The sequence below is a fragment of the Capsicum annuum genome, chromosome 3, assembly GCF_002878395.1.
Source record: "Capsicum annuum cultivar UCD-10X-F1 chromosome 3, UCD10Xv1.1, whole genome shotgun sequence".
Taxonomy (NCBI): Eukaryota; Viridiplantae; Streptophyta; class Magnoliopsida; order Solanales; family Solanaceae; genus Capsicum; species Capsicum annuum.
The window spans coordinates 63,483,741-63,510,339 of record NC_061113.1 but is presented as its reverse complement, the minus strand read 5'-3'; the positions used below and the strand labels follow the sequence as shown (position 1 = coordinate 63,510,339).

Below are 26,599 nucleotides of genomic sequence, written 5' to 3'. Positions count from 1 at the left end.
GAAAAGTAATACTCTGAATATCAGGAGCTCACTCTCTATATCTGAACTTTTGGTTTCTCTGCATGATGCACACAACACCAGTGATAACCCATACTATGATCTACAGGATTCAAAAGTGTAGTATGAGTACCAAACACGTGGTACTCAGTAGGCAACTACTGACCGAGCTCTAAAGATAATGCAAATTCATGCATTTAACATATAAACAGAAATGGAAACTACACCCAAATGTCCAACAATCACATAGTAAGCTAGTGAGAATATAACGATAAACTATCCTGCTCATATCCAAGACACTAACATAAGAAGGCTAAGAAAGTATAAGGATGAACTATTCAATTCCATCCATACTCAAGAATCTCAACACTATACCATATATCACTGGCCAAAGTAAGAACAAAGGGTGAAAAGAGGATATATAATAATAAGAATAAAGGGTGAAAAGAGGATATATAATAATATACAAGGACAAGGAATGAATACACAATCTGAATAAATGAAGGAAGGAAGAGATATACCGTAATACCATAGCTACATATAGATGGATACACACACACACACACACATATATAAACAAAGTCAACTCGAGGTACATCCTAAACCATTAGACTAGCATCTTAAGTCCTCATAATCATAACAAGAACTAGTGCTAGTATACTTAGGATTTCTAATCCATACATCTAATCATGAGATAATCATGGATAATAATATAACTATAAGATAAAAGAACCATAACTATACCTCAAATCTCGGTACCGGATCATTAACCAAGCTGCCACAAACTAGCCATAACAATGATCACAAAAATAATCACAATAGAAATGATAATGCGAGTAACCGGCTAGTTCGGGAATAATACCTACCGCTATAGGCTCAGAAAGGTCCAATCAACATACAACACACCATAAGCCATACTCATCACCAATATCATACTTTGACCTTGGGCCCAATAATGTGTTCGAAATAAATAGAACATCATAATCACAATCTTAGGCCCACATACATATATAGAACCCATATAAATAATTATATCCATAAGTCATCTCATATCTATGAGGTATATCATATCTATAGGCCATAAATCATAATCCAGGAAATCTATCATCATTCACAAAGTTGCGAAGTAACGTATACTAAAGGCTCAATAGTCTCAACTATGTCTAACATGTGTAAATAAGTCTACAAAGGCTAACACAAGTCTTGGCCTAAGGTGGGCTAGAGGAACCCACTTCAAAGCCTCAAAAAATTCTCAAAATTCATATTTAGGCAATTTCTATCTTGGACTAGGCTAAGGTATCTAAATTAACTTCTAGATGGTACATAAGCCATAATTATCCCTAAGATAGGAATTCCACCTAGAACATGAGCAATTAAGTCAACTCTGCCTAAATTACAGTTTCAAGATAACCAAATATTTCAAATAAGTCTACTCATACTAATCACTCTTTCAACGCCTAAACTACATCCCAAATCTAGCATAGTATTATAATCATTCAATGAATTAGCTCAATCTATGAAGAAAGCAATAGGATACAAAAAGTATAATAAGTATTTCACCTTACAGGTCAAATCACTCATCAAACCCCCAAACTTCAAAAATTAAGACAAAGTCATGCTGTTCAGTTCTCTACCCATAATCAATCTTAAAATTCACATTTACATGTCATATATAAAACACATCATCTTGTGAAGTAGAGTAGACAGAAGCCAACCTCGATGTCAAACCGTAAGTCCTTAAGTCGTCCATAAAACATCCATCTTTACTCCACGATCCCAAAATATTTCCAGGCTATCAAAATTATAATCTATTCTCATTAGGAGTAAAATAAGACCTATATTAAAATATTAAAGGGCGGGTCAAATTTTAGGTCAAGAACGGGTCACAAACGGAATCCAAAACTAGATCCATCATGAGGTCCCTCAAAGGATAAGAAATGTGTGCTCAAAAGTTGAGAACAAACGGAAAACAATTTGGGTATCAAATAAACCCTCAAATTTTACGAATTTAAATCCCTAACTGCTAAGAATTTACCATGGATTTGGATGAAAATTAAAGAAAAAATCATTGGGAAATGAACAAAAAGGATTAGGATAGCTTACCTTAGCTCATTTGGGTGATTTCCCACTCTTTTAATCTCTTTAAGCTCTTAACTATGTGTAAAAATGGTGAAAAGAACAAGGGAAAATCGGCCGAAAGAAGGGTATTAAAATAGGGTCAGGAATCGCTATCACGACTCAGATATCGCGATCGCGATCTGGTAAGGGATAAATCACATGTTGCGATCATGATTTACCCTTCACAATCGAGATCAACATAAAACTCACTTTGTAAATGTGGTTTACCCTTTGAGATCACGATCTGCATAAAACTTACTTAGAGAATGCAATTTATGGCTATCATAATTGCAATTGCACCAGCAACCTGCACCAGATTTTACTAAGTTCAAAATGGATTTCGATCGGGTGTTCAGAACCCCGTATGCGTAAACAAATTATGCTACCATACTAAATTCGATATTTTAGACTCAATGGAACCACTGAAACTTTTAGTTAAAGTTATTTTGACTAAATGTGGGGCCCATGCTTGTAGTTCCATTTTTCACATAAACCGCCCATAACCCAAACAGGTTCGAAAGCCTCAAAACCTGAACCAAGGGTCCCCCTAGTATAAAATTAACGTTCTAGAGCTGATGGTGAAATGCCCCGTATCTTTTATAGTCTTGGACAGTATACGACTTAGTCCACAAGTCGTAATTTAACATACGAGTCGTATGTTGGATTTGTAATTAATAAAGTATAGCATGGTGAACATTCTGTTGTAGTTGCGACTTGACCCTACAAGTCATCAAACGGGTATGAGTTGTATGAATTCAGTCGTAAGGACATTAGTGTAGAACCCTTGGGGTTCTATCCTAGATACGAGTAGGGGTAACGAGTCATATGAAGAAGATATGAGTCATACATGGTAACTCATAACCAAGTCAGTAATTGGGTGAGATGATTTTGTTCAGGATAGAGAGAATAGATGTGAGTTGTATCCAATAGTACGACTCGTAAGTGTGACTCATATGTTAACCAGTGTATGTTATTAATGATTCTATCTGGGACAAGGCTCGTAAGATCAGTCGTACCTTAGTATACGAGTCGTGTACTGGAGTCATATAGACTACCGAGTAATTTCTGAGAAGTTATGTTCAAGGGTTTTTTAGCTTTCACCACTTATAACTCCCAAATTCCCGCAACTTATAACCCTTAAGGGGCGTTATTTTTCCTCTATTTCATTAGTTAATTATTATCAAATCCCTACTTCCATTCTCAAGATCAAGATTAGGATTTCTTCTCAAGATTTTCTCCCAAGGCTCAAAGGTCAAGTTTACTTCACCAAGCCAAGAACTTTAAGGTATGTGAGGTATTCATCAATGGGTCCCTTTCATCCATTGAGCCCAAAAACCTTCCTTTTAATTAAAATATGGAGTTTTTCCTATACTATGAATTTCATATGTTTAAGATGGTTTAAATTCATGTGTTTCCTAGTAATTTGAACTCAATTCATGTCAACATGTTTTCCATGTAAATTAAGATACTTCATGTTTTAAATTTCACTTACCCAAGTCATGTTAAATTGATTTTATGCTAAACCATCATGTCATGAATTAAATCATGTAAATATATTGTCCCCTCAAGTTTAATATATTCCCATGTTCAAATTCATGATTCTCACATGTTTGATGAAATGTCTATGCTTTTGGGTTGTGAACCATGATCCCATACTAGAGTTTTAAAACTTTGTTATCAAATTTTTTAGTCATTCAGTGCTGGTGGGTTATGAACACCCGATACCTAAGTATTCTATATGATTTTAGATTTTCAAGTAATGATTTAGTTAAACCATGCATATTACCATTTACTCAGTTGATATAATCATGATAAGCACTATCAGAAATAATGTTCAGTTAAACTCAGTTCAATTTAGTACTACAGTGACTTCAGTTGGGAGTAGAATTTAGCATCGAGTGAACCTATGGATGGGGGATAACCCATCAGTTAGAACTGGGTTCTTAGTAGCAGTCCCTAAGTTCCAGAATTGCATAGCCAACATAGGATTATGAGATATCACACTCCAGTTTCGGACTGACACTCTCTTAGGGGTCACCCACCCGTTTAGGATTGGCTCCCTAGTTCTTCGAGACATCAGATTAGTGGATCCATATAGCCATGTGATAGTACTCATGGCACGGTACCAACACCCTTCTAATTGGGGATACAGGTTGGACCCCAATTAGCTCAGATTGGGGTATGTCGGTTACATGATAGCTACCACAGTATCAATCAGTATGTCTCAACTTAGGTTTGCTTGACCAAAGCATACAGATTTTTAGTTATTTAGTTGTACAGAATTCAGTCTTTCATATTATAAATTTTCTCAGAAATATATGACAACGCTCAAGCGCACACACAAGTGTACTTGGTCTACCAAGTAAATAGTGGCCTTTAAGAAAGCCGAATATCAATCCCACAGGGACTTGTTTCAATGACTATTCAATTCTAGCTCACAATTTAGATTAATTGATGAAAGCATAAACAAAAGAGGGTTTTTAATATTTGTAAACTAAGGTAAAGTAAACAATACGTAAAATAAAGACTTAAGACAATCAATAGAGAAAATTCCAGGGTTAAATCACTTTGAACAATCGTACTATATTGTTGAACTTCATTCATTAACTCACTTATCTTGGTTGTTGATTCATAGGGTTAATCGCATGATCATGGTCTCCCGACCTCTAATCGTTTACCTAACTTGGACATTACAACTACATCATTGAGTGGGTATGTAATAATCCAACTAAGTGCTTAACGTTATCATCTTACATATGAATCAAGTAAGACTTCTAGGTATATCCATGTCCTAGATGCTTATTTGAATTCCTTATTTCATAAAAGAATAAGAACTCTACTTTGTTCATCCTTATGTTCTATCTTCCTATTCCTTCTACCGAGATCACAAGGTTGATAATATATGTATCCTAAGGGTGATCAATCCTTAAAATAGCTAAAACAAGGATAAACAAGTAACCAAATATGATAAACAAATTAAAAGAAATCAATTCAAAATGATAGTAGTTATGTTCTTGGCTTTAACCCCAGAAAAGGAGTTTTTAGCCACTAATAATTATAATTATCATCCAAATAATTGTATGAATGATCAAAAACATAAAGAAGCTAAATTAAAGAATTGAAAACCTAAAAAAAAAGTTGCAGTAGCCTCCATAATTATCTAAGATGTCAAAAAAGTGATTACATTGCATGGACAACATCCTATTTATAGTAGAAACCAATTTGACCGTGTGGGAGATGGGTGTTGCGGTGCGTTGCTTGGTCAAGTTGACTATATGTTGCGACGCGTTGTCTAGTCAGGTTTATTGAGGGTCATAACACATTTCTGTTTCAAGTCAAATAGGGGTCGCAACACACCCCTATCGTGATACCTCACTGGAAAGTCCATTTGGAGGTCCAAACTTTGCCTAGTGCCTTTGTGTAACGCCCAAAAGTTTTTCTTAGCTAAATTTTGTCCCTAAAATATCAAGCATTGGCTTCTAGAATGATTTATACTTTTTTTCCCGGTGGAATCCCTTATATTTCAACTTTTCATTTCGTAGACGATTGAATAAGTTTTTTATCGTCATAAGATGCGTCCAAAACGGACACTTGGTGAAGGAGTTATAGTTAATTTAAGTCCTAGTCGTAAAACATCGTCATTCCTATCCTTGGCGTATCGCGAAGAGGGTGTAAATGATGATGGTCAATTTACAGTGGGACTTGGCAATGGTGGCACATCGCGGAGTGGGCCAAATTCTCATTCGTCAATTTCCAGTGAGCCACCGCGATAGTGGCACATTGCGGTGGCCCATGAAATCGAGCTCCTAGTTATATTTTAATATCGATCTCATTAAGGGTATATTAGGTATTTTCCCATACCCTTATCAGTCCAAACATGAGTTTTCAACCCCAATTGAGCATATTACTCATACATTCACAAAAAATATTCAAGAACACTCTCTAGGGTTCCATATTGATAATCCAAATAAATCAAGATTCAACCGTGGATTTTCAAAACAAATTGAAGATTTGGAATCCCCAAGCCGTGGGCATCAAGAATCATCTTTTAAATTTCTAGATAGAGGTACGTGGGGTTTATCCTAGAACTACATGGGCTTAAAACCATTAGAGCATGATTTTAAGATTTTTATGCATGAATTTCAAAGGGGTTTTGGAATCTATGTTCTAAATTACGTACTCCGAATGTTTTAATGTTACTATTGTTTTGACCTTGTGGTACTATTCCCTAAATTGATTTACATGTATACGTATATGTATAGAATTTGAGATTTAAGATCGTTGAGAGCATAAATTATGAACTCCCTCTTATGTAATGAATTAAAGATTATGGTTTTGTGATTTGAAAGATATTTTTGTAATATTATAGCATTTGAGCATGATTTGAAATTGTTGAGAGGGTGTTTCTTGATATAAATGTGTTTCTTGTGTTTAAGAGAAAGAATTGCATGTGAATTGTGAACTTTGACATGACCACCTTGTACTGTACTACTGAAATTCTTGACAAAGATGAGTTCCTTGCATGTGTTTACACGAGGTTTGAGAAAGAGTTTCTTTGAATTGAATTATTGAAATGGTGGTCCCAAAACTTGTGTTTTGAAAATAGAGATTTACGATAGACTAATAATGGCTCAGATATGTGACTTGCAAGTCAATGGTATGACGATACCATATGTATTTATGCCATGACAAATTATGTTTTTAGAGTATGTTTTCAGAGTATGTTTTCAGAGACTGTATGTTTTGATAGAGTTTTAAAAAGGGGCTTAAAGAGGGTTAAGTGGTTATCCGAGGAAGGCGCGAGTTCAAGCAACTCTTATCCTGAAATCATATTTGCCGATATGGGTAGATTATTATTGTACACTGGCGACAGCCGTGTGGCGTAGTAGATTCGGAGACTTCGACCCTTGCGGCACACTTGGGTTGGGGGATTCGCTGCCGAGTTAATGGCATTTTCCATATAGCCCATGGAATTTTTCAGAGATGTAGGGTATACCACCTAGCGCAGAAGTAACATAGATTTCTTACAGTTGAGATGATTTTTACAGAGTCTTTAAAATGCCCATGTGAATTCTTACTATATGATATACTTATGAACTATTTTAAATTTCTCTCATATATGTTGAATAATAAATGATTATTTTGGATATGCTCTGCGTACCAGTACATCTGTATTGACCCCCCCTCCTCCCTACCTCTCAGGTTCTGAGACTCAGTCTAGGAGTCTAGATAAGCAGTAGATAATTCAGACAGCTGATCAGATTGTGCAGTGATGAACCCTCTCTATTCCAGAAGGCCTATATTTTTAGATTATGTCACTTATTTCAGTTTTGGTCTACTGGGGGCCTTGTCCCAGTTTCAGACAGTTGTCAGATTTTCATGTAGTAGAGATTTCGTAGACTGTGTCAAATTTTATTTAGATGTAGTTGATTTATAGTTTCCATACTTATGTTGGATTCAGAATTGACCATGTTTCCGTAAAAGATTATGTTTCCGCATCTTCTTTTATTATATGAATGTTGTGCATGATTACTAGATATAGAAGGGCATTCTGGGCCTTCATGGTTTGGGATGTCCATCACGACCAAGCCCTAGTTTGGGTCATGACACTTTGGTTTTCATTCCAGCCTTTGTGGTGTGTTTCCAATGGATTTCCAGCCTTTATACCATCAAAATATCACCATGATCAGATTACAATAGATCCTACATCCATTTACACCACAGTTTAGATATCAAAATAACACAATATCAAGAACGATGAGCCTAAAATACGAGCTAAGACTAGGCTTGCTCATGTTGAACTTTAATCTATTGTTTTGCCTCTTGGTTAGATTTAATTGACCACTACACATTCTAAATTTTTTTCCCATATATAAGTACACTATTAAACCATTTGAAACTCATTAAACAAACTAGAATCCAACGACATTCAACTAGACATACACGTAGCACAAGCTAGTAAAACTAGTTTTCTCGATTGAACTCTAAATGACTCAATTAAGTACAAACTTGTTTGGAAACACCTTTAAACATTATAATCACATCCTTGAACACTTATATGCTTATTTGTATCATCATCACACATAAAGCACACGAATGGTCCTCAAAACAAAGTTAAATAAACTAGGATAACAACACTAGAGTGCATAAATACACCTAACATCACCACCCCACACTTAAAGCCTTGTTCGTCCTCGAACAATTCTTTACTATAAGCATCATAAGCTGAGGAGACTCTCCACTTCTACTACATGCAAGACACTCAAGCTAGTACTATAATGACCACATGAAATGTAAGTTTCTACACTAAGCATGTTATGTACACAATTGATAGTTCAAGAGCACTACTCCAAAACATCCTAGCCTAAAGAATTTACTCAATAAGTGGCAAACTTATGCATATTGCTCAATCAAGGACATCATACAAATCACCCACATTCAACAAACATGTGCACCTCACAGCAGCAGAGTTACCCATAATCACTCACATAAAAGCATTTTATAATATAATAGGTACAAGAATCAAATTTCGCTCACTCTCAAAATTCACAAGTTACACATAATGAACCATAGGTTTGCCCTTAGTGTAGTACTCCACTAATATCAAAATGATGAGACTTAGGATCAAATAGGTCTTTTCAGGTTGTAATACAGGCTAAGGGACAAGTAGGAACTATTTTGGACAAGAATAGTGACTATCTTCCCTAAGCGCTTTAATACAACACTTTTTATATTCAATTCAAATCTAACAACCAAATCACACCACTTTTATCTACCCCATTCCTTTTTTTATTTTTTTACCCCATCTTATTATTCTCATTCTCAGTACTATGGTGGGATAATTTTATGCACAACTCATTCAATATGAACAAAATTTTATTCTTTTCATTACTCAACTCCTCACCACAACACAAAATAATTCTTTTGAACACCAATAACTATCACTTTGGGGCTTCAATTTTAACTTTTTATTCTTCAATTTTACACTCCTTAACTCACTAATTTTACACTAATGCGCTTACGACCTTTAAATCAAATTAAGGTCTAGCAAAGAAGGGATTAAGCTACACATGAGACTGCCATAGAAAACGCTAAAGGCTCAATAGGGCTTACTAGGATTATGCATAAAGGTAGATTAAAATAAAGGTATAAAACAAGGCTATCAAAGAAATGCCTATATTATTTCCTAAACCCACACTCTTTATTTCTCTTTGCACACACACCAGGCAAGTTCTAGACATCACATAAAATTGAGAATATACAAATACCTTACACGCATATGGCACATGCTCAACTCAGTAGGATCATCATAGACTCTCAATCAAACAATAGAATGAATTCAACTTAATGCCACAAGTTCAAGAGTCACAATCATGAGCCTAGGAGTCTCAAAGGTATTAATTCACATAATCAACATACTTTTACAGCCAAAACACTTACATCATGCAGTCAAATATAGCACCAACAAGAACATCCCACCTATTCCTAACAATTTTTTTTTAAATTTACCCTAAAAATGGAAATTTCCCTACCCCACACTTAAAAATCTACTCTGTCCCCAAAGTATACTTTAAAAGAAGGGATAGAAATACTCCCTGAGGCCTCTAGGCCTAGCTAGTAGCATCTTTAGACATCAAGAGGATCTGGGGACCCCACACTTAGTATTTGCCTTGCTCTTTTGCTCAAGTTTTTGCTACTCAAACTTCCCATCAACCTGTGACTCAATTAAAACAAAAATTACGTGAAGTAAAAGAACTAACCATAAAACATACCTACTTAACTTGGGTTGCCTGCCAAGTAGTGCCCAATTTAGTGTCGCAACACGACCCAACTCAACTTAACCAAATTCTTTCATCCCTTTTCTTAAACTTGGAGGCCATCTTTTGATTCGTTTATGACCTCTTTAGTGTGTACTCTCAAAGTTAACAACTTTTTCAAATATATCTTTTTCAGGCTCATCAATTTGCATTATGTCAGCTTAGGCGGTTTTGGCTTAGGGTGCTCAATGAGGGTGTTCGAAGAGGTCTTTTATGGAATAGACTCCACCACCCCACACTTATCCATTCCAATCACAGTAATCATGCATAAGAATTTGTAGTGGCATAGTGTATTAAGCAGTTTGTACGCTTTAAAAATTGCCTCTTTATTCTCTAACCTCATTGTGAGCGTACCCTCTCTCACATCAATTAAAGCTCCTCCATCACTAAAAATGGATGTCCCAATATGATTGGTACCTGTTTATATACCTAAAATATTGAACAATAAAGTCAGCAGGAATAATATATTCACCAACCTTTATGAGAACATCTTCTATCACTCCTTCAGGATGGGCTATGATCCCATTTGCCAGCTGCAGTAGCACAGAGCTCGGTCTAGGCTTTACCAATCCCAACATGTTGAACAAAGATATGGGCATCATGTTTATGCTTTCCTCTAAATCACTAAGTGTCTGAACCACATTGTTGTTGCCAATCTGAATGGGATAAGCGAATTTCCCAGGGTCCTTAAGCTTTTTGGGCATCTTTTGAGTCACCACAAGGCTACACTCTTCAGTGAGTGATACAACCTCCACATCCTGTAACTTAACTTTATTAGCAACCACATATCTCAAGTACTTATCGTACTTGGGCATTCTCTACAAAACATCTAAAATAGGTAAGTAATGTGTAGCTCTTTGAATGTGTCAAAGAATTTTTTGATGTATACATCCTCTTTTGCATTTATATGCTTCCGTGGGAAAGGTAGTTGTGGGATCTTCTTCACTTCTTCAGCCACTTTTTCTTTCAAGTACTCAGACTTTCTCTATTTTAAAGAAACTCTGCCATTTACCTGTTCAGTCACTATATTTGTATCTACTTCCTTTATTATCTTTTGAGGTTCTTCATTAAGATCTTTACCTCTTCTTAAAGTGATTGTCATTGGATGTTTTAGGTTTTTTGTATCTCCTGGCAAACCACCTTAAGGCCTGGTATTTAGTGTCTATTGTAACTTCCCCAACTACAACTCTAAGCTTTTTATGGCCGCTTGCTGGTTCTTTACATCTGCAACTTACTGTGTTTGATTAGATAGGATCAGTTTCATCATCTCTTCCAAGTTGCTAGTTGACTGATTTTCTTGTGCATATGGTTGCTGAATTTGCTTCTGTTGGGCGTTCCACGGCTAATTTAGTGGCTAAGTCTGTCACTTCATGTTGTAGGCGTTCCCATAATTCTTTCTTTGAGCATTTTCCACATACATCACAAACTCAGTATTGGCAGCACACATAACCACTAAATGGCCATTGTTACCATAAAATTCACACCAACTTACAGTTTGTTGGATTGCATTAACCATGGATACAGACTGTGTGGCATGCAATTTCATATTGCTGAGCTGCGTAGTCAACTGATTTTGTAATGCAGTAATTTGAGTAGATATTGCAATAAACTGACCCACTTCCAGAACACCTGCAATCTTTTTAGTAGCACTCCTTGATTCTGAATGCCACTTAGGATTACCTCATGCAATTTGGTTCAACCAAGTATATAGCTCATCATACGTCATCTCCAGAGCTTGACCACCTGTAGCTGAATCTACCAAAATCTTTGTATTATGGTCAAGTGCCTCAATAAAAGTATGAGCTAATACCTCATTGGACTGTTGATGGTGTGAACAGTCCCGTAGTAGACCCTTAAAATGATCCCAAGCATGATGTAAATATTTGTTTGGCTTTTGCTTGAAGCACACAATCTTACTGCGAAGTCTCGCAGTCTTGCCAAACGGGAAGAATTAGATGAGAAATCTCTGCTCTAAGTTATCCCATGATGTGATTGAATTTTCCAGCTCAGTATTCAACCACTACTTTGCTTCCCCCAACAATGAGAATGGAATAGTGTTGGCCTCACATAGTCAGTATTCATACCCATAGGGATGAATGTGTTACTGATTTTTACAAAATTTCACAAGTGGACCTATGGATTTTTGTGTGAAAGCCTGGTGAATTCTCCACTACTTATCAGAAATTGCACCATATTCTATTTAAGCTCAAAATTACCTCCAGCATCTGATTTCTAAAAGGAGGAGGTCAAATTTATTGGAAGTGGGATTACCACTTCTCTAACTAGTGTGGGTTGCTTGTTCATCAACCATGAGAGTAGAATTATCTTAATAGTGTTTGATTTGTGGAATATGGGGGAGAAGGATTGCATCTCTCCTTCATTGATAGAAGAGTTGCTCAGGTTTAGGGCTTGGTTTAACCAATTCCTGAGCCCTTGCTAGGTTACTACTTTGGAAACTTATTTCCTCCAAATACAAAACCAGGACCAAGCATAAAGCACCAAAGTAATCAAAAAAAGAAAAACTAAAAATAAAATAGTTGTCAAATTATAAGTCCCCGGTAACGGCGCCAAAAACTTGACAGCGCCCAAGCGCACACACAAGTGTACGTAGTCTACCAAGTAATAAAGTGGCCTTCAGGAAAGCCAAATATCAATCCCACAGGGACTTGTTTCAATGACTATTAAATTCTACTTCATAATTTATATTAATTGATGCAAGCGTAACCAAAAAAGGGTTTTTAATATTTTTAAACTAAGGTAAAGTAAAAAATGCATAAAATAAAAACTGAAGACAATCAATAGAGGAAAGCCCAGGGTTAAAGCACTTCGAACAATCATACTACGTTGGTGAACTTCATTCATTAACTCACTCTTCTTGGTTGTTAATTCATAGGTTAATCACATGATCATGGTCTCCCGACCTCTAATTATTTACCTTACTTGGACATTATAACTACATCGTTGAGAGGAAATGTAATAATCCAATTAAGTGCTTAACGTTATCATCCTACATGTAAATCAAGTAAGGCTTCTAGGTACATCCCTATCCTAGATTCTAATTTGGATTCCTTATTTCATAAAAGAATAAGAACCCTACTTTGTTCATCCTCATTAACTCTATTCCCTCTCGAGATCATAAGGTTGACAATATATGTATTTTGAGGGTTATCAATCCATAAAATAGTTAAAAAATGACAAACAAGCAACCAATATGATAAGCAAATTAAACAAAATTAATTCAAAATGATAGTAGTCATGTTCTTAGCTTTAACCCCAGAAAGGGAGGATTTAGCCACTAATAGTCATAATCATTATCCGAATAATTGTATGAATGATAAAAAACATAAAGAAGCTAAATTAAAGAATTGAAAACCTAAAAACAAAGTTGCATCATCCTCCACAATTTTATAAGACGTCAAAAAAGTGATTACATTGCATGCACAACATTCTATTTATAGTAGAAACCAATTTGGCCTTGTATGAGATAAACATTGCAGTGTATTGTTGGTCGAGTTGACTATGTGTCACGGTGTGTTGTCTGGTAATGTTGATTGAGGGTCGTTACACATTTTTGTTTCAAGTAAAATAGGGGTCGCGATGCACTCCTATTGCGATACCTCACTAGAAAGTCCATTTGGATGTCCAAACTTTGCCTAGTTCCTTTGTTTTTCATTCTAGCATTTGTGGTGTGTTTCCAATGGATTTACAGCCTTTTCATCATCAATATATTGCCATGATCAGCTTACAATAGATCTAACATCAATTTACACCACAGGTTAGAGATCAAAACAACACAATATCAAGAACGATGAACCCAAAACACGAGCTAAGACTAGGCTTGCTCATGTTGAACTTTAACTTATTGCTTTGCCTCTTGGGTTGATTCAATTGACGATTGCATATTATAAATAAGTTTTTCCACATATAATTACACTATTAAACCATTTGAAACTCATTAAACACACTGGAAGTCAACGGCATTCAACTAGACACACACCTAGCTCAAGCTACTAAAACTAGCTTTCTTGATTGAACTCTTAATGACTCAATTAAGTACAAACTTGTTTGGAAACACCATTAAACATTATAATCATATAATTAAACACTTATATGCTTATTTGTATCATCATCACACATAAAGCACACAAAATTTCCTCAAAACAAGGCTAAATATTCTAGGATAATAACACTAGAGTGCATAAATACACCCAACATCAACATGTTTATGCTTGGTATTGCCTTATCAAATATTACATGTTCATGTATTCATGATCAATTATCTCATGCATTTTAGTTAGTCTTTATCTTACGTACCAGTATATTCAAAGTATTGATCGCATACTTTTCTTTGTGCTATGTTATCTTATAATATAGGTTCAGACCTCAGTTTTCTAACCATTCGTAGACACCTCAGCATTACCCAGTAGCATAAGTTGTGAGTTCTCATTCATTGAGGACATGATATGTTTTACTCTATTATTTCAGTATTTTCTTATGTTTAGTCGGTTGGAGTTAGTTGGGGGTTTGTCCCATCAACTTCTCATGATGTTTAAAAAGGCTTTTAGACAGACAGAAAGTAGTCATATAGTTAGATATTCATTCAGTTTTTAGTATTATCAGTTGTTTCAGTCAGGCAATTTAGTTTTCAGTATTATTGATCGATATTTTAGGTATGTCATTACTACGTATTTCCGTATTCAAATTTATAGTATCTTCTTAGCTTATCTTCCACACATATTGTATTACTATTTTATTCAGTGTTCATAGTAAATACTAGCTCATAGGTTAGATTATGGTCACTTATGGCTGTAAGCACTATTGTCTTGACTAGGTGGTATCCTCGGGTCATGAGAAAACTTGATATTCGATCCTAAGGTTTTAAAATATCTTAGGGTGTCTAAAAGATGCATTGAGAAGAGTCTTGTGCATGGGTGTAAAGTGCACTATACTTATGGACAAGAGGCTACGAGATATTTTTAGGAAAGTTTTCCTTCTTTTAGTATTCATGTCATGCCATATGAAAGGGTATGAGATCTATTGAGTCTCCTTTTCTAACTCATCCTTTATTTTGTTTATAGACAATGCCTCCTAAAAAAAATAACGAAAGAAGGAATGGGGATCAGCCTGTACCACTACCTGTTCAGGAAGATCCCTTGAATGACTGTGTTTCTCACACTAAGTTCAGGGCTGCTTTTATGGCCTTAGCCCATTCAGTAGCTACTCAGAAAAACCATTAGGCTATTTCCCCATCCAATCAAGTAGAAAACACAACTGCAATTAGGATTTCAGGTTTCACTCGAATAAATCCCCCTTTATTTTTGGGATCCAAGTCTGAAGAGGATCCACATGAGTTTTTGGATATAGTGCATAAGGTGACTGATATCATGGGTGTCACTTCAAGTGAGAGTTTAGATTTAGCTTCATATCAGTTACAAGATATAGCTCGCACCTGGTTTAAGCAGTGGAAGAAAACCGTGGTGTTGATGCAAGGCGTGTAGAGTGGGAGGAGTTTGCCATAGATTTCTTAGATAGGTTATTTCCCCTAAAGTTAAGGGATGCTAAGGTTCAGGAGTTTATTAATTTGAAACAAGGAAATATGAGCATAAAGGAGTACTCACTTAAGTTCACTCATTTGTCAAGGTATTCTTCTACCATGTTGATGAATAATAGGACTAAAATGAGTAAGTTTGGGTATGGTGTAGTTGATAGTATGGTTAAGGAGTGCAGTACTTCCATGTTGATTAAGGATATGGACCTATCTAGGCTTATGATTAATGCTTAGTATATTAAGGTAGAGAAGTATAAGGAAAGAAAAAGAGAGAACAAGAGGGCCAGAATAAGTAGTTTCAACTTTCTCAGCCAAGGTCAGGAGATGGTAATCGTTCTTAGTTCTATCAAAATTTTTTAGCCCTAGCTCCATCTTCAGCTAGTGCACCAGTGCCTAAGTTCAGGCAAGACAGTCGGGATAGAGCACCAGGCTCTAAGTCCCAGGGCAGTGTGAACAGTGGTCGCACTAATCTGCTATGTATGAAATATGATATAAACCACCAGAGTAAGTGTAAGGCTAGTAGTAATGTATGTTTTGGATGTGGAAAATGGTCCACAGGGTCTGGAAGTGTCCAGTAGTTTCTCCAAGAGGAAAGGACTTGCGCCAACAGGGCCAGTCTAATCTTATATCAGCTCCAGCAGGTCACCCACCTCAGCAGGGTGCCACCTCTAGTGCAACTAGTGGACAACTCCAAAATAGATTGTATGCTCTCCAGGCTCAGCATGATCAGGAAAGTCCTTGTGATATGGTTACAGGTACGTTACAGGTTTTTCCATCTTTATGTGTATGTTATATTAGAACTCAAAGATTTACTTTCTTTTGTAAATCCCTATATATCTGTCAATTTTGGTGTCAGTCCCAAAATATTAGCAGAGCTTTTCTCGGTGTCTACCCCCATAGTAAATCTATCATAGCTAGACGAGTGTATAGAAATTACCTTGTTATAGTATCTCAGAAAATCACTTCAGTTGATCTGGTAGAGTTAGAGATGACTGATTTCGATGTCATTCTCCTATGGATTGGCTTCACTCATGTTATGCCTCAGTAGATTACAGAAACACAGTCATCCAATTTCAATTTCCTAATAAACCAGTCATTGAATGAAGGGGTAGTACCTCAGTGACTAAATGTTAGATTATTTCCTATCTTAGAGCAAGAAAGATAATATCCAAGGGGTGTGTTTACCACTTTGTTTGAGTCATAGACTCAAATTCTGAGACCTCGAGTCTCGAGTCAGTTCCAGTAGTAAGGGAATTTCTTGATGTGTTCCCTGAAGATCTTCTCAGAGTTTCTCCCGAGAGTGAAATTGACTTCAAAATAGATCTTCTTTTAGAAACCTAGCCTATCTCTATTCCACCATACTGAATGGCTCCAGCTGATCTTAAGAAGTTGAAGGAACAATTAAAATATCTCTTACACAAGGGTTTCATTTGGCCTAGTGTTTCTTCATAGGGTACTCTAGTCTTGTTCGTGCGTAAGAAAGACGGTTCTCTTAGAATAAAGTCATAATTCAGTTGAATGGCGTCAGTTGAACAAAGTCATAATTCAGAATAAGTATCCACTCCCTAGAATTTATGACTTATTTGACCAACTTTAGGGTGCCAGTTATTTCTCTAAGATAGACCTCAGATCCGGCTATCATCAGCTTAGAGTCAAAGAATGTGACATTCTGAAAATGGCTTTAAGAACTCAGTATGCTCCCTTCGAATTCTTAGTTATGTCTTTTGGACTAACAAATAACCCTACGGGTTTCATAAACTTAATGAACAGGGTGTTTAAGTATTACTTGGACATGTTTGTCATAGTCTTTATTGATGATATCCTTGTTTATTCCCATAGTGACAATGATCATGCAAACTATCTAAAAGTTGCATTGCAGACTCTTAGAGCTCATAGGTTGTTTGCTAAATTCAGTAAGTGCAAATTTTGGCTAAGATCAGTAGATTTACTTGGTCATATAGTTTTTGGTGATGGCATTCAAGTTGACCCTCAAAAGACCGTAGCAGTGAGAAACTAGCGTAGACCCATCTCTCCATCAAATATCAGGAGTTTCTTAGGCTTGGATGGCTATTATAGATGGTTTATTGAAGGGTTTTATTCAATTTCCTTACCCATGTCTCGATTGACTCAAAAGAAAATCAAATTTCAGTGGTCAGATTCCTGTGAGAAGAGTTTTTAGGAGTTAAAAACTCGACTCACTTCTGCCCCAGTCTTGACTTTGGCAGATGGTCCAGATTGGTTTATAGTTTATTGTGATGCTTCTAAAGTTGGTCTTGACTATGTTTTGATGCATAGAGAAAAGGTCACAGCCTACACCTCTAGACATCTTAAATCCCATGAGAAGAATTATCCTACCTATACGAGTTGGCAGCTATTGTTTTTATCTTGAAAATTTGGAGGCATTGTCTTTATAGGGTTCATGTTGATGTGTTCACTGATCACAAAAGTTTACATTATGCATTCTCACAGAAAAATCTAAATTTTTATCAGAAAAGGTGGCTTGAGTTGTTATAAGATTATGATATGAGTGTGTTGTATCACCCGGGCAAGGCCAATATAGTGGCGGATGCCCTTAGTAGATTGTAATGGGTAGTATTGCCCATGTCAAAAGTGATAATAAGGAGTTAGTCCGTAAGGTTCACCAGCTTGCTAGATTAGGTGTTCGGTTGGTTGTTTCAGCTGAAGGTATTATATAGGTTTAGAATGGTTCAAAATCTTCACTGGTTACCGAAGTGAAAGAAAAACAAGATAGGGATCCCAGTTTGGTTAATTTAAAGGAGGCAGTTAGAGACCCAAAGATGGAGGTTTTCCTCAAAGAGGGATATGGTGTGCTTCATTGTCAAGGTAGGTTCTGTGTGCTGTGTTTTGATGGTTTGAGAAAGAAAATTTTAGCAGAAACGCATGGTGCGCCATACTCTATCCACCCATGGACCACCAAGATGTAACATTTTTGTAGGAAATCTATTGGTAGTGGTATGAAGAAAGATATTGCAGAGCTTATATCTAAGTGTTCAAATTGTCAATAGGCCAAAGTTAAGCAGCAAAGGCCTAGTGGTACTTTGCAGGAGTTTAGCATCCCCACTTAGAAGTGGGAAGTGGTGAACATGGATTTTGTGATAGGGTTGCCTCATACGCGTCATTAGCATGATTTGATATAGGCCACTGTGGATAGAATGGCCAAATCAGCTCATTTCTTATCAGTTCATACTTCGTATTCAGTTGGGATTATGCTAGACTTTATCTCACAGAGTTTGTTAAGTTGCATGGGATTCTATTTTCTATAATTTCAGATAGAGGTACTCAGTTTACCTCTCATTTTTTGAAGGCTTTTCAGAAGTGCCTTGGTACCCAAGTTTATTTCAGTACAACTTTTCATCCTCAAACAGATGGTCAGGCAGAACTAACCATTCAAACTTTAGAGGACATGTTGAGGGCCTGTGCTATAGATTTTAAGGGTAGTTGGAATGACCACTTACCTTTGATTGAGTTTGCCTATAACAATAGCTATCACTCCAGTATTTAGATGGATCTATTTGAGGCTCTCTATGGAAGGAGATATAGATCTCCTATTGGTTGGTTTGAGGTAGGTAAAGCTGCTTTAATAGGGCCAGATTCAGTGTTTGAGGCAATGGAGAAATTTAGTTAATTAGGAAAGTCTGAAGGTAACTCAATGCCGTAAAAAATCTTATGCAAACGTGAGGAGAAAGGAACTTAAGTTTGAGGTTGGTGACTTGGTGGATTTGAAGATTTCTCCTATGAAAAGAGTGAAGAGATTTGGCAAGAAAGGAAAATGCAGTCTCTACTATGTTGGCCCATATAGAATCTTGAGCCATTTTGGGAAGGTATCTTATGATTTAGAGTTACCTACAGATTTGGCATCAGTACATCCAGTGTTTCATGTCTCCTTACAAAAGAAATGTATTGTTGATTCAGCTTCAGTTATGCCTTTAGAGAGTACGAATATGGGAGATAGTCTCTCCTACAAAGAAATCCCAGTTGAGATCCTTGATCGTTAGACTTGTAGGTTGAGGTACAAAGATGTTCCCTTAGTTAAAGTTCTATGGTGAAATCAGTCTGTTGAGGGAGCTACATGGGAGGCAGAAGTAGATATGCTAACAAATTACCCTCATCTTTTCTCTGCAAATTTAGACTCAGCTTGAGGTAACAATCTTCCTTAGATTGACTCTTTTATGTTCTCTATTTTAACTAAATAGCCATTCTCATGTCATTTCATGTATTCACGAAATCAGTTCAGTCAGGTATCATACATCATTCTCAATTATTTAATCATGTTCCAAGTCATGCATGTTCGATAAATGGTCTCAATGTTTTAGTATTCTCAGTTTAACCAGTCTCATTCGAGGAAGAATATTCCCAAGAGGAAAATATTGTAATACCCCATATCTTTTCTAGTCTTTAGACAGTATATGACTTAGTCCACCAGTTGTAAGTTAACATACAAGTTGTATGTTGGACTCGTACTTAAGACACTATAACATGGTGAATATTCTGTTGTGGTTACGATTTGACCCTATGAGTCATCAATATGGGTACGAGTTGTATGAATTCAGTCATAAGGACATTAGTGTAGAAACCTTGGTGTTCTATCCTAGATATAAGTGGGGGTAACGAGTCATATGAAGAAGCTATGAGTCCTACATGGTAACTCATAACCAAGTCAGTTTAGGGTGAGATAAGTTTTGTTCAGGATACAAAAGGATGGATACGAGTCGTATCCAATGGTACGAGTCATAAGTGTGACTTTTATGTTAACTAGTATATGTCATCTATGATTCTGTCTGGGACACGACTCATAAGATCATCTGTACCTTAGTATATGAGTCGTGTACCCGAGTCGTATGGACTGCCGAGTAATTTCTGAGAAGTTAAGTTCAGGGGCTTTTTATTCTTTCACCCCTTATATCTCCCAAAATCCCATGACTTATAACCCTTAAGGGGTGCTATTTCTCCCCTATTTCATTAGTTAAATATTATTAAATCCCTACTTCCATTCTCAAGAGCAAGATTAGGGTTTATTTTCAAGATCATCTCCCAAGGCTCAAAGGTCAAGTATACTTCACCAAGCCAAGAACTTTAAGGTATGTGGGGTATTCATCAATGGGTCCCTTTCACCCATTGAGCCCAAAAAACTTCTTTTTAATTAAAATATGGATTTTTTTTCCTTTACTATGAAATTTCATATGTTCAGGATGGGTTAAATTCATGTGTTCCTTAGTAATCTGAACTCAATTTATGTCAACATGTTTTCCCAAGTAAACTAGGTTACTTCATGTTTTAAATTTCAATTACCCATGTCATGTTCAATTGATTTCATGCTAAACCATCATGTTATGAATTAAATTAGGTAAATATGTTGTCCCCTCAAGTTTAACATATTTCAATGTTCAAATTCATGATTCTCAGATGTTTGATGAAATGTGTATGATTTTGGGTTGTAAACCATTATCCCATACTAGAGTTTTAAAGCTTTGTTATCAAATTTTATGGTCATTTAGTGCTGGTGGGTTATGAAAACCTGATACCTAAGTGTTTTATATGATTTTAGATTTTCAAGTAATGATCCAGTTAAACCATAAATATTACCATTTACTCACTTTATAAAATCATGATGAGCACTATCAGAAATCATGTTCAGTTAAACTCAGTTCAGTTCTGTACTAGAGTCTGTTCAGTTAGGAGTAAGATTTAGCACCGAACGAACCTAGGGATGGGGGTTCACCCATCAGTTAGGACTGGATCCTTAGTAGCAATCCCTAAGTTCCAAAACTATGTAGCCAGCGTAGGATAATGAGATGTCACCCCCCAGTTTAGGTCTGACTCCCTAGTTCTTCGGGACATTAGATTAGTAGATCCACACAGCCACATGACAGTACCCATGACACAATACATATACCTTTCCAGCTAAGGTTATAGTTTAGACCCTAATTAGCTCAGATTGGGTTATGTCATTTACATGATAACTCCCATAGTCTCAGTCAGTATTCAGTATCTCTTAGCTCAGGTTTGCTTGACCAAAGCATACAGATTGTCAGTTATTCAGTTATACAGAATTTAGTCTTTCAGATTACAGATTTTCTAAGAAACATATTTATGATTGGTCTTTCATTCTTAGATATTTTATGTTCATGCATTCATGCTCAGTTATCTCATGTATTTCAGTCAGTCCTCATCTCACGTACCAGTAAATTGAAAGTATTGATCGCATACTTTTCTTTGCGCTATTTTGTCTTGTAACATAGGTTCGAACACTTAGTTCTGACCATTCTTAGACTGCTTAGCGTTACCCAACAGCAGTAGTGGTGAGTCCTCATGACATGATATGTTTTACTCAGTTATTTCAGTATTTCCTTATGTTCAGTCAGTAGGAGTTAATTGGTGGTTTATACCATCAACTCCTCATGATATTTATAAGCTTTCATACAATTAGACATTCATTTAGTTTTCAATAGTATTAGTTTTTTCAGTCAGGCAGTTTAGTTTTCCAGTATTACTATTAGATATTTTAGATATGTCATCACTACGTATTTCAGTATTTAGATTTATAGTATCTTCTCAGCTTATCTTCTGCACATGTGTTGTTTTACTATTTTATTCAGTTCTCATAACAGGTACCAGCTTATGGGTTAGATTGTGGTTACTTGTGGCCTTAAGCATCGTTGTCTGGACTAGGGGATAGCCTCGGGTCATGACAGGTCGCACTATCGAAATTTCCATCTGAGGTCATCTACTAGGAGTTTTTCCCTGCGATCAAATACTAAATAGTGAAAACTCCAAAATAGGAAATGATCCTAAAATCCAAACGAACTGTCCAATCACTAAAATGACAGTTTTGGCAAGTAATAAATTACCTGTAGCCATTATGGGAAGGCTTGAAACTCCGAAAGTACATGCAAATTGAGGAAATATCCTGGAGGGTCATTACATATTTGTACGCACCAAAATAGCTAGATCTTGACTTAAATAATAGAGCAACTCTACTACATAGACCATCTATTGAAGAGCCATCGATCTTGGAATTGAAGGTCCTTCCTCTCACTTATGATATGAATATTTTGGGGTTGACAATACCTTATTGATTATTATTGTTTCTGATTTATTGGATATGCAGTTTGAGGTCTTGATCTCGATATTGTAGAGATTTAAAAGGGCTATTTGATGGACTATTGCAGATATTATAGGGATTTTAGTCAGGATTTATACTCATAAAATTCAACTTGAATCGGATTGTGTGCCCAAAATCGAGCACCAACAATATTTGAACCCATCTATGCGAGATATGGTGAAGAAAGAGACCATAAAGTGGTTATTATCCCATTGTTGAAAGCAAGTGGGTGAGCCTAATTCAGTGTGTACCTAAGAAGGGTGGGATCATTATGGTCCCAAATGAGAAGAATGAATTAGTGGCCATAAGAATGGTTACTGGATGAAGAGCATGCATGGACTATAGAAAGTTGAACACTTTGACACAAAGGACCATTTTTCTATGTCTTTCATGGATCAGATGCTAGATAAACTTGCAGACAGAGATTGGCACTATTTTTTTAATGATTATTTGGGGTATAATCAGATTGTCATTTCTTTCAAAAACCAAGAGAAGACTGTTTTTACATGACCATATGGTACTTTTGTGTTCAAGAGCATTTTTCTTAAACTTTACAATGCTCCCGCCACCTTTCAGCATTGTATGATATCGATATTTTTTTATATGGTAGAGGACATTATAGAGGTCTTTATGAATTACTTTTTGGTTATTGGATTGTCTAGCCTACTTGGAAAATGTACTTCAAAGATGTGAGGAGTGTAACCTGGCATTGAATTGGGAAAAGTGCCACTTTATGGTAAGGAAGGGATTATTCTCAAACACAAGATTTCAAAGAGGGGTATTGAGTTTGACAAGGAAAAGATAAAGTTGATCAGAAAATTACTTCCTCCGATTTCAGTTAAAGGTATCAAAAGTTTCTTGGGTTAAGCTGGGTTCTATAGGAGATTCATCAAGGACTTCTCTAAAATTGTTAATCCATTATGCAAGCTTTTAGAGAAGGAGGTGATGTTTGTATTTAATGATGTTTGTCTCAAGGCCTTTGAGTGCCTTAAGTAGCGGTTGATTTTAGCTTTCATTATTCTATCTCAAGATTGGTCCTTGCCTTTTGAGGTAATGCCCGATGCTAGTGGTATGGCTTAGGGAGTTGTCCTAGGCCAACAATGTGAGAAGTTTATTTACCCAATAGACTATGCCAGCAAATCATTAAACCTATTGCAAAATGATTATACAATTACTGAGAAGGAGTTACTCGTGGTGGTTTTTGCTTTTGAGAAATTTTTGTCATATTTAATAGGGACCAAAGTCATTGTTCATAAGCTCGTAAGCTACCTTTTCAAAATAGCTGAGAATTTATTAAGGACAGACATATCAAGGACTGAGTTTCCCTTTCTTGCTGAATCTCTTCACTCCCTTCATGGGAGAGATTTTCAAGTACACAAAATCACTAATCTCAAACTCAAGATCCTTTCTCCTCACATCTGTAATGATTTCTGTCGGCTCTGGCTTCCCTAAGCCTTTCTCTGATAAACTAAACTTTCTCTAAGGAATCAAACACTAAGTCAGGCATTACTACTATGTCCTTACCTACCTTGAACCAACAAATTAGAGATCTACATTTCCTATTACAAAGAGATTCAAACGGAGCAATCTAAATACTAGAATGATAATTGTTATTATATGTGAATTCGATGAAAGGAAAGTGGTCATCCTAGCTACCTTTAAAATTAACAACGCAAGCCCTAAACATATCTTCTAGAGTTTGAATTGTCCTTTCTGCTTGACCATATGTCTGAGGGTGAAAAGCTGTACTAAGGTGAACTTAGGTACCAAGACCCTATCTGAACTATCTGGTAAGGTCAAAACTGGGGTTGTATTGAGTCGAGTCTTTAACTCCTAAAAACTATTCTCACAAGAATCTGACCACGAAAACTTAACTTTCTTCTAAGTAAAAATCTGTACATGGGTATGTAATATATGAAAATCCTTAAACAAACCGATGGTAATAGCAAGCTAAACCCAAAAAAAATCCTAATATCTGACGTAGAAATGGGTCTAGGCTAGTTTCTCACCAACTCTGTCTTTTGAAGATCAAATCTAATGCCATCACCAGAAATAATATGACCAAGGAATGCTACTGACCTTAGCCAAAATTCATGCTTACTAAATTTGGTGAACAACTGATGGTCTCTAAGAGTCTGAAGTACGATTTGAGGTGATCTATATGATCATTCTCGCTACAAAAATAGACAAGAATGTCATTGATAAAGAAAATAATGAACATGTCTAAGTACTGCTTGAACAAGCAATTCATTAAGTCCATAAAGGCTGCTGGGGTATTTGTGAGACCAAAGGACATTACTAGAAACTCAAAGTAACTATACCGAGTTCAGAAATCTATTTTTAGAATGTCTCATTCTTTGACTCTGAGCTGATGATAACCCGATGTGAGGTCAATCTTAGAAAAGTAACTGGCACCCTGTAGTTGGTCAAACAAGTCATCAATTCTAGGAAGTGGGTACTTATTCTTGACTGTGACTTTGCTTAACCGATGGTAGTCTATATATATTCGAAGTGAACCATCTTTCTTATGCACGAATAAGATAGGTGCGCCCCATGAGAAAATATTGGGTCTGATGAACCCCTTGTCTAAAAGGTCCTTTGACTATTCTTTTAAATCACTGAGCTCGGATGGATCCATTCTGTATGGCAGAATACAGATAGGCTGGGTATCTGGAAGAAGGTCTATTCTAAAGTCGATTTCCCTCTCCGAAAGAACTCTAGAAAGAGTTTTGGGAAATACATCTGAGAATTTATATACTACTGGGACTGATTCAAGGTATAGAGTCTCTAAACTAGAGTCTTTGACTCACACAAGATGATAGATATATTCCTTGGATATCATTTTTCTCGCTCTAAGGTATGAAATCAATTGACCCTTAAGCGTTGTAGTACTACCCCTCCATTCAAGGACTAGTTTATTTGGAAACTGAAAAGGAACAACTCCATTTCTACAGTCAACTAAGGTATAGCATGAATAGAGCCAATCTATATCGAGAATAACATCGAAATCCATCATCTCTAACTAAACTAAGTTTACTGAGGTAACCCAGACAGTTCCTATATATTTATCAGGCTATAATAAACTGACCCACTAGGGTAGAGACGGAGAAAGGTTTTGTTAAGATTTTTCATTTGACTTTGAAGTTGACTGCTATGTAAGGAGTTACAAAGGACAAATAAGCTCCTAGATCTAATAAGGCATAAAAATATAAATAAAAGATCTATAACGTACCAGTGATCACATCAGGAGAACTTTCTTGATCTTGTCAGGACTGAAGTGCATAGAGCTTGTTTGGGCGTTGCCCACTGGTGGCAATGGAAGTGGCACCCTGCTGATTTGGGCGATCAGACTATGTTGGGGGATGATTCTACTAACCCTATGAACCTTACTGAGGACACTCTCTGATTCTATGGCCTTGCTTACTATACCCAAAATATACATCACTGCAAGCTCTATAGACACCCGATGGTTTCTACTAAATTTTTGGCAAGGAGGATTTGTTCAACCATTACTGACACTACCCTAAGACTTAGAGCCTGGCGCCCAATCTTTGTTACCGTTGCTGAACTTAGGTGTTGGAGAATTGGCTGAGGACATAGCTAGAACTAAAGATTTTACTAAAAACTAGGAGCGATTATCGCCCTCTGACTTTGACTAAGGGAAATTAAAGCTACCCATTTTGGCTCTCTTATTTTCCCTCCCTCTCTCCTTATTCTTAGCCTCTTCTATCTGCTGAGCATGGACCATAAGCCTGGATATGTTTATCTCCTTAATTAACATCGCAATTCTGCATTCCTTCACCACATGCTTTGACACTCCAGACTTGAACCTGCTCATCCTGGACTTATTGTCTGCCACTACATGGGGAGCATACCTGGCTAACTAAGTAAACTTGAGGGGATAATCTTTCACACTCATTTTTCCTTGCCTGAGATTGATGAACTCTAACACCTAGGCTTCCCTCAACTCTAAGGGAAAGAATCTATCTAGAAAAG

At 36.4% G+C, this 26,599-nt stretch overlaps 1 protein-coding gene across 1 annotated transcript; it reads right to left on the bottom strand.

Moving 5' to 3' along the window:
- Positions 1–9,808: 9,808 nt before the first annotated feature.
- LOC107865394 lies at positions 9,809–10,747 on the bottom strand. Its single transcript, XM_016711667.2, has 3 exons — positions 10,409–10,747; positions 10,350–10,361; positions 9,809–9,829 (listed from the first exon to the last, which is right to left on the bottom strand). The coding sequence occupies exons 1-3, from the start codon at positions 10,745–10,747 to the stop codon at positions 9,809–9,811; spliced, it is 372 nt and encodes a 123-aa protein (XP_016567153.2).
- Between the last annotated feature and the right edge of the window lie 15,852 nt (positions 10,748–26,599).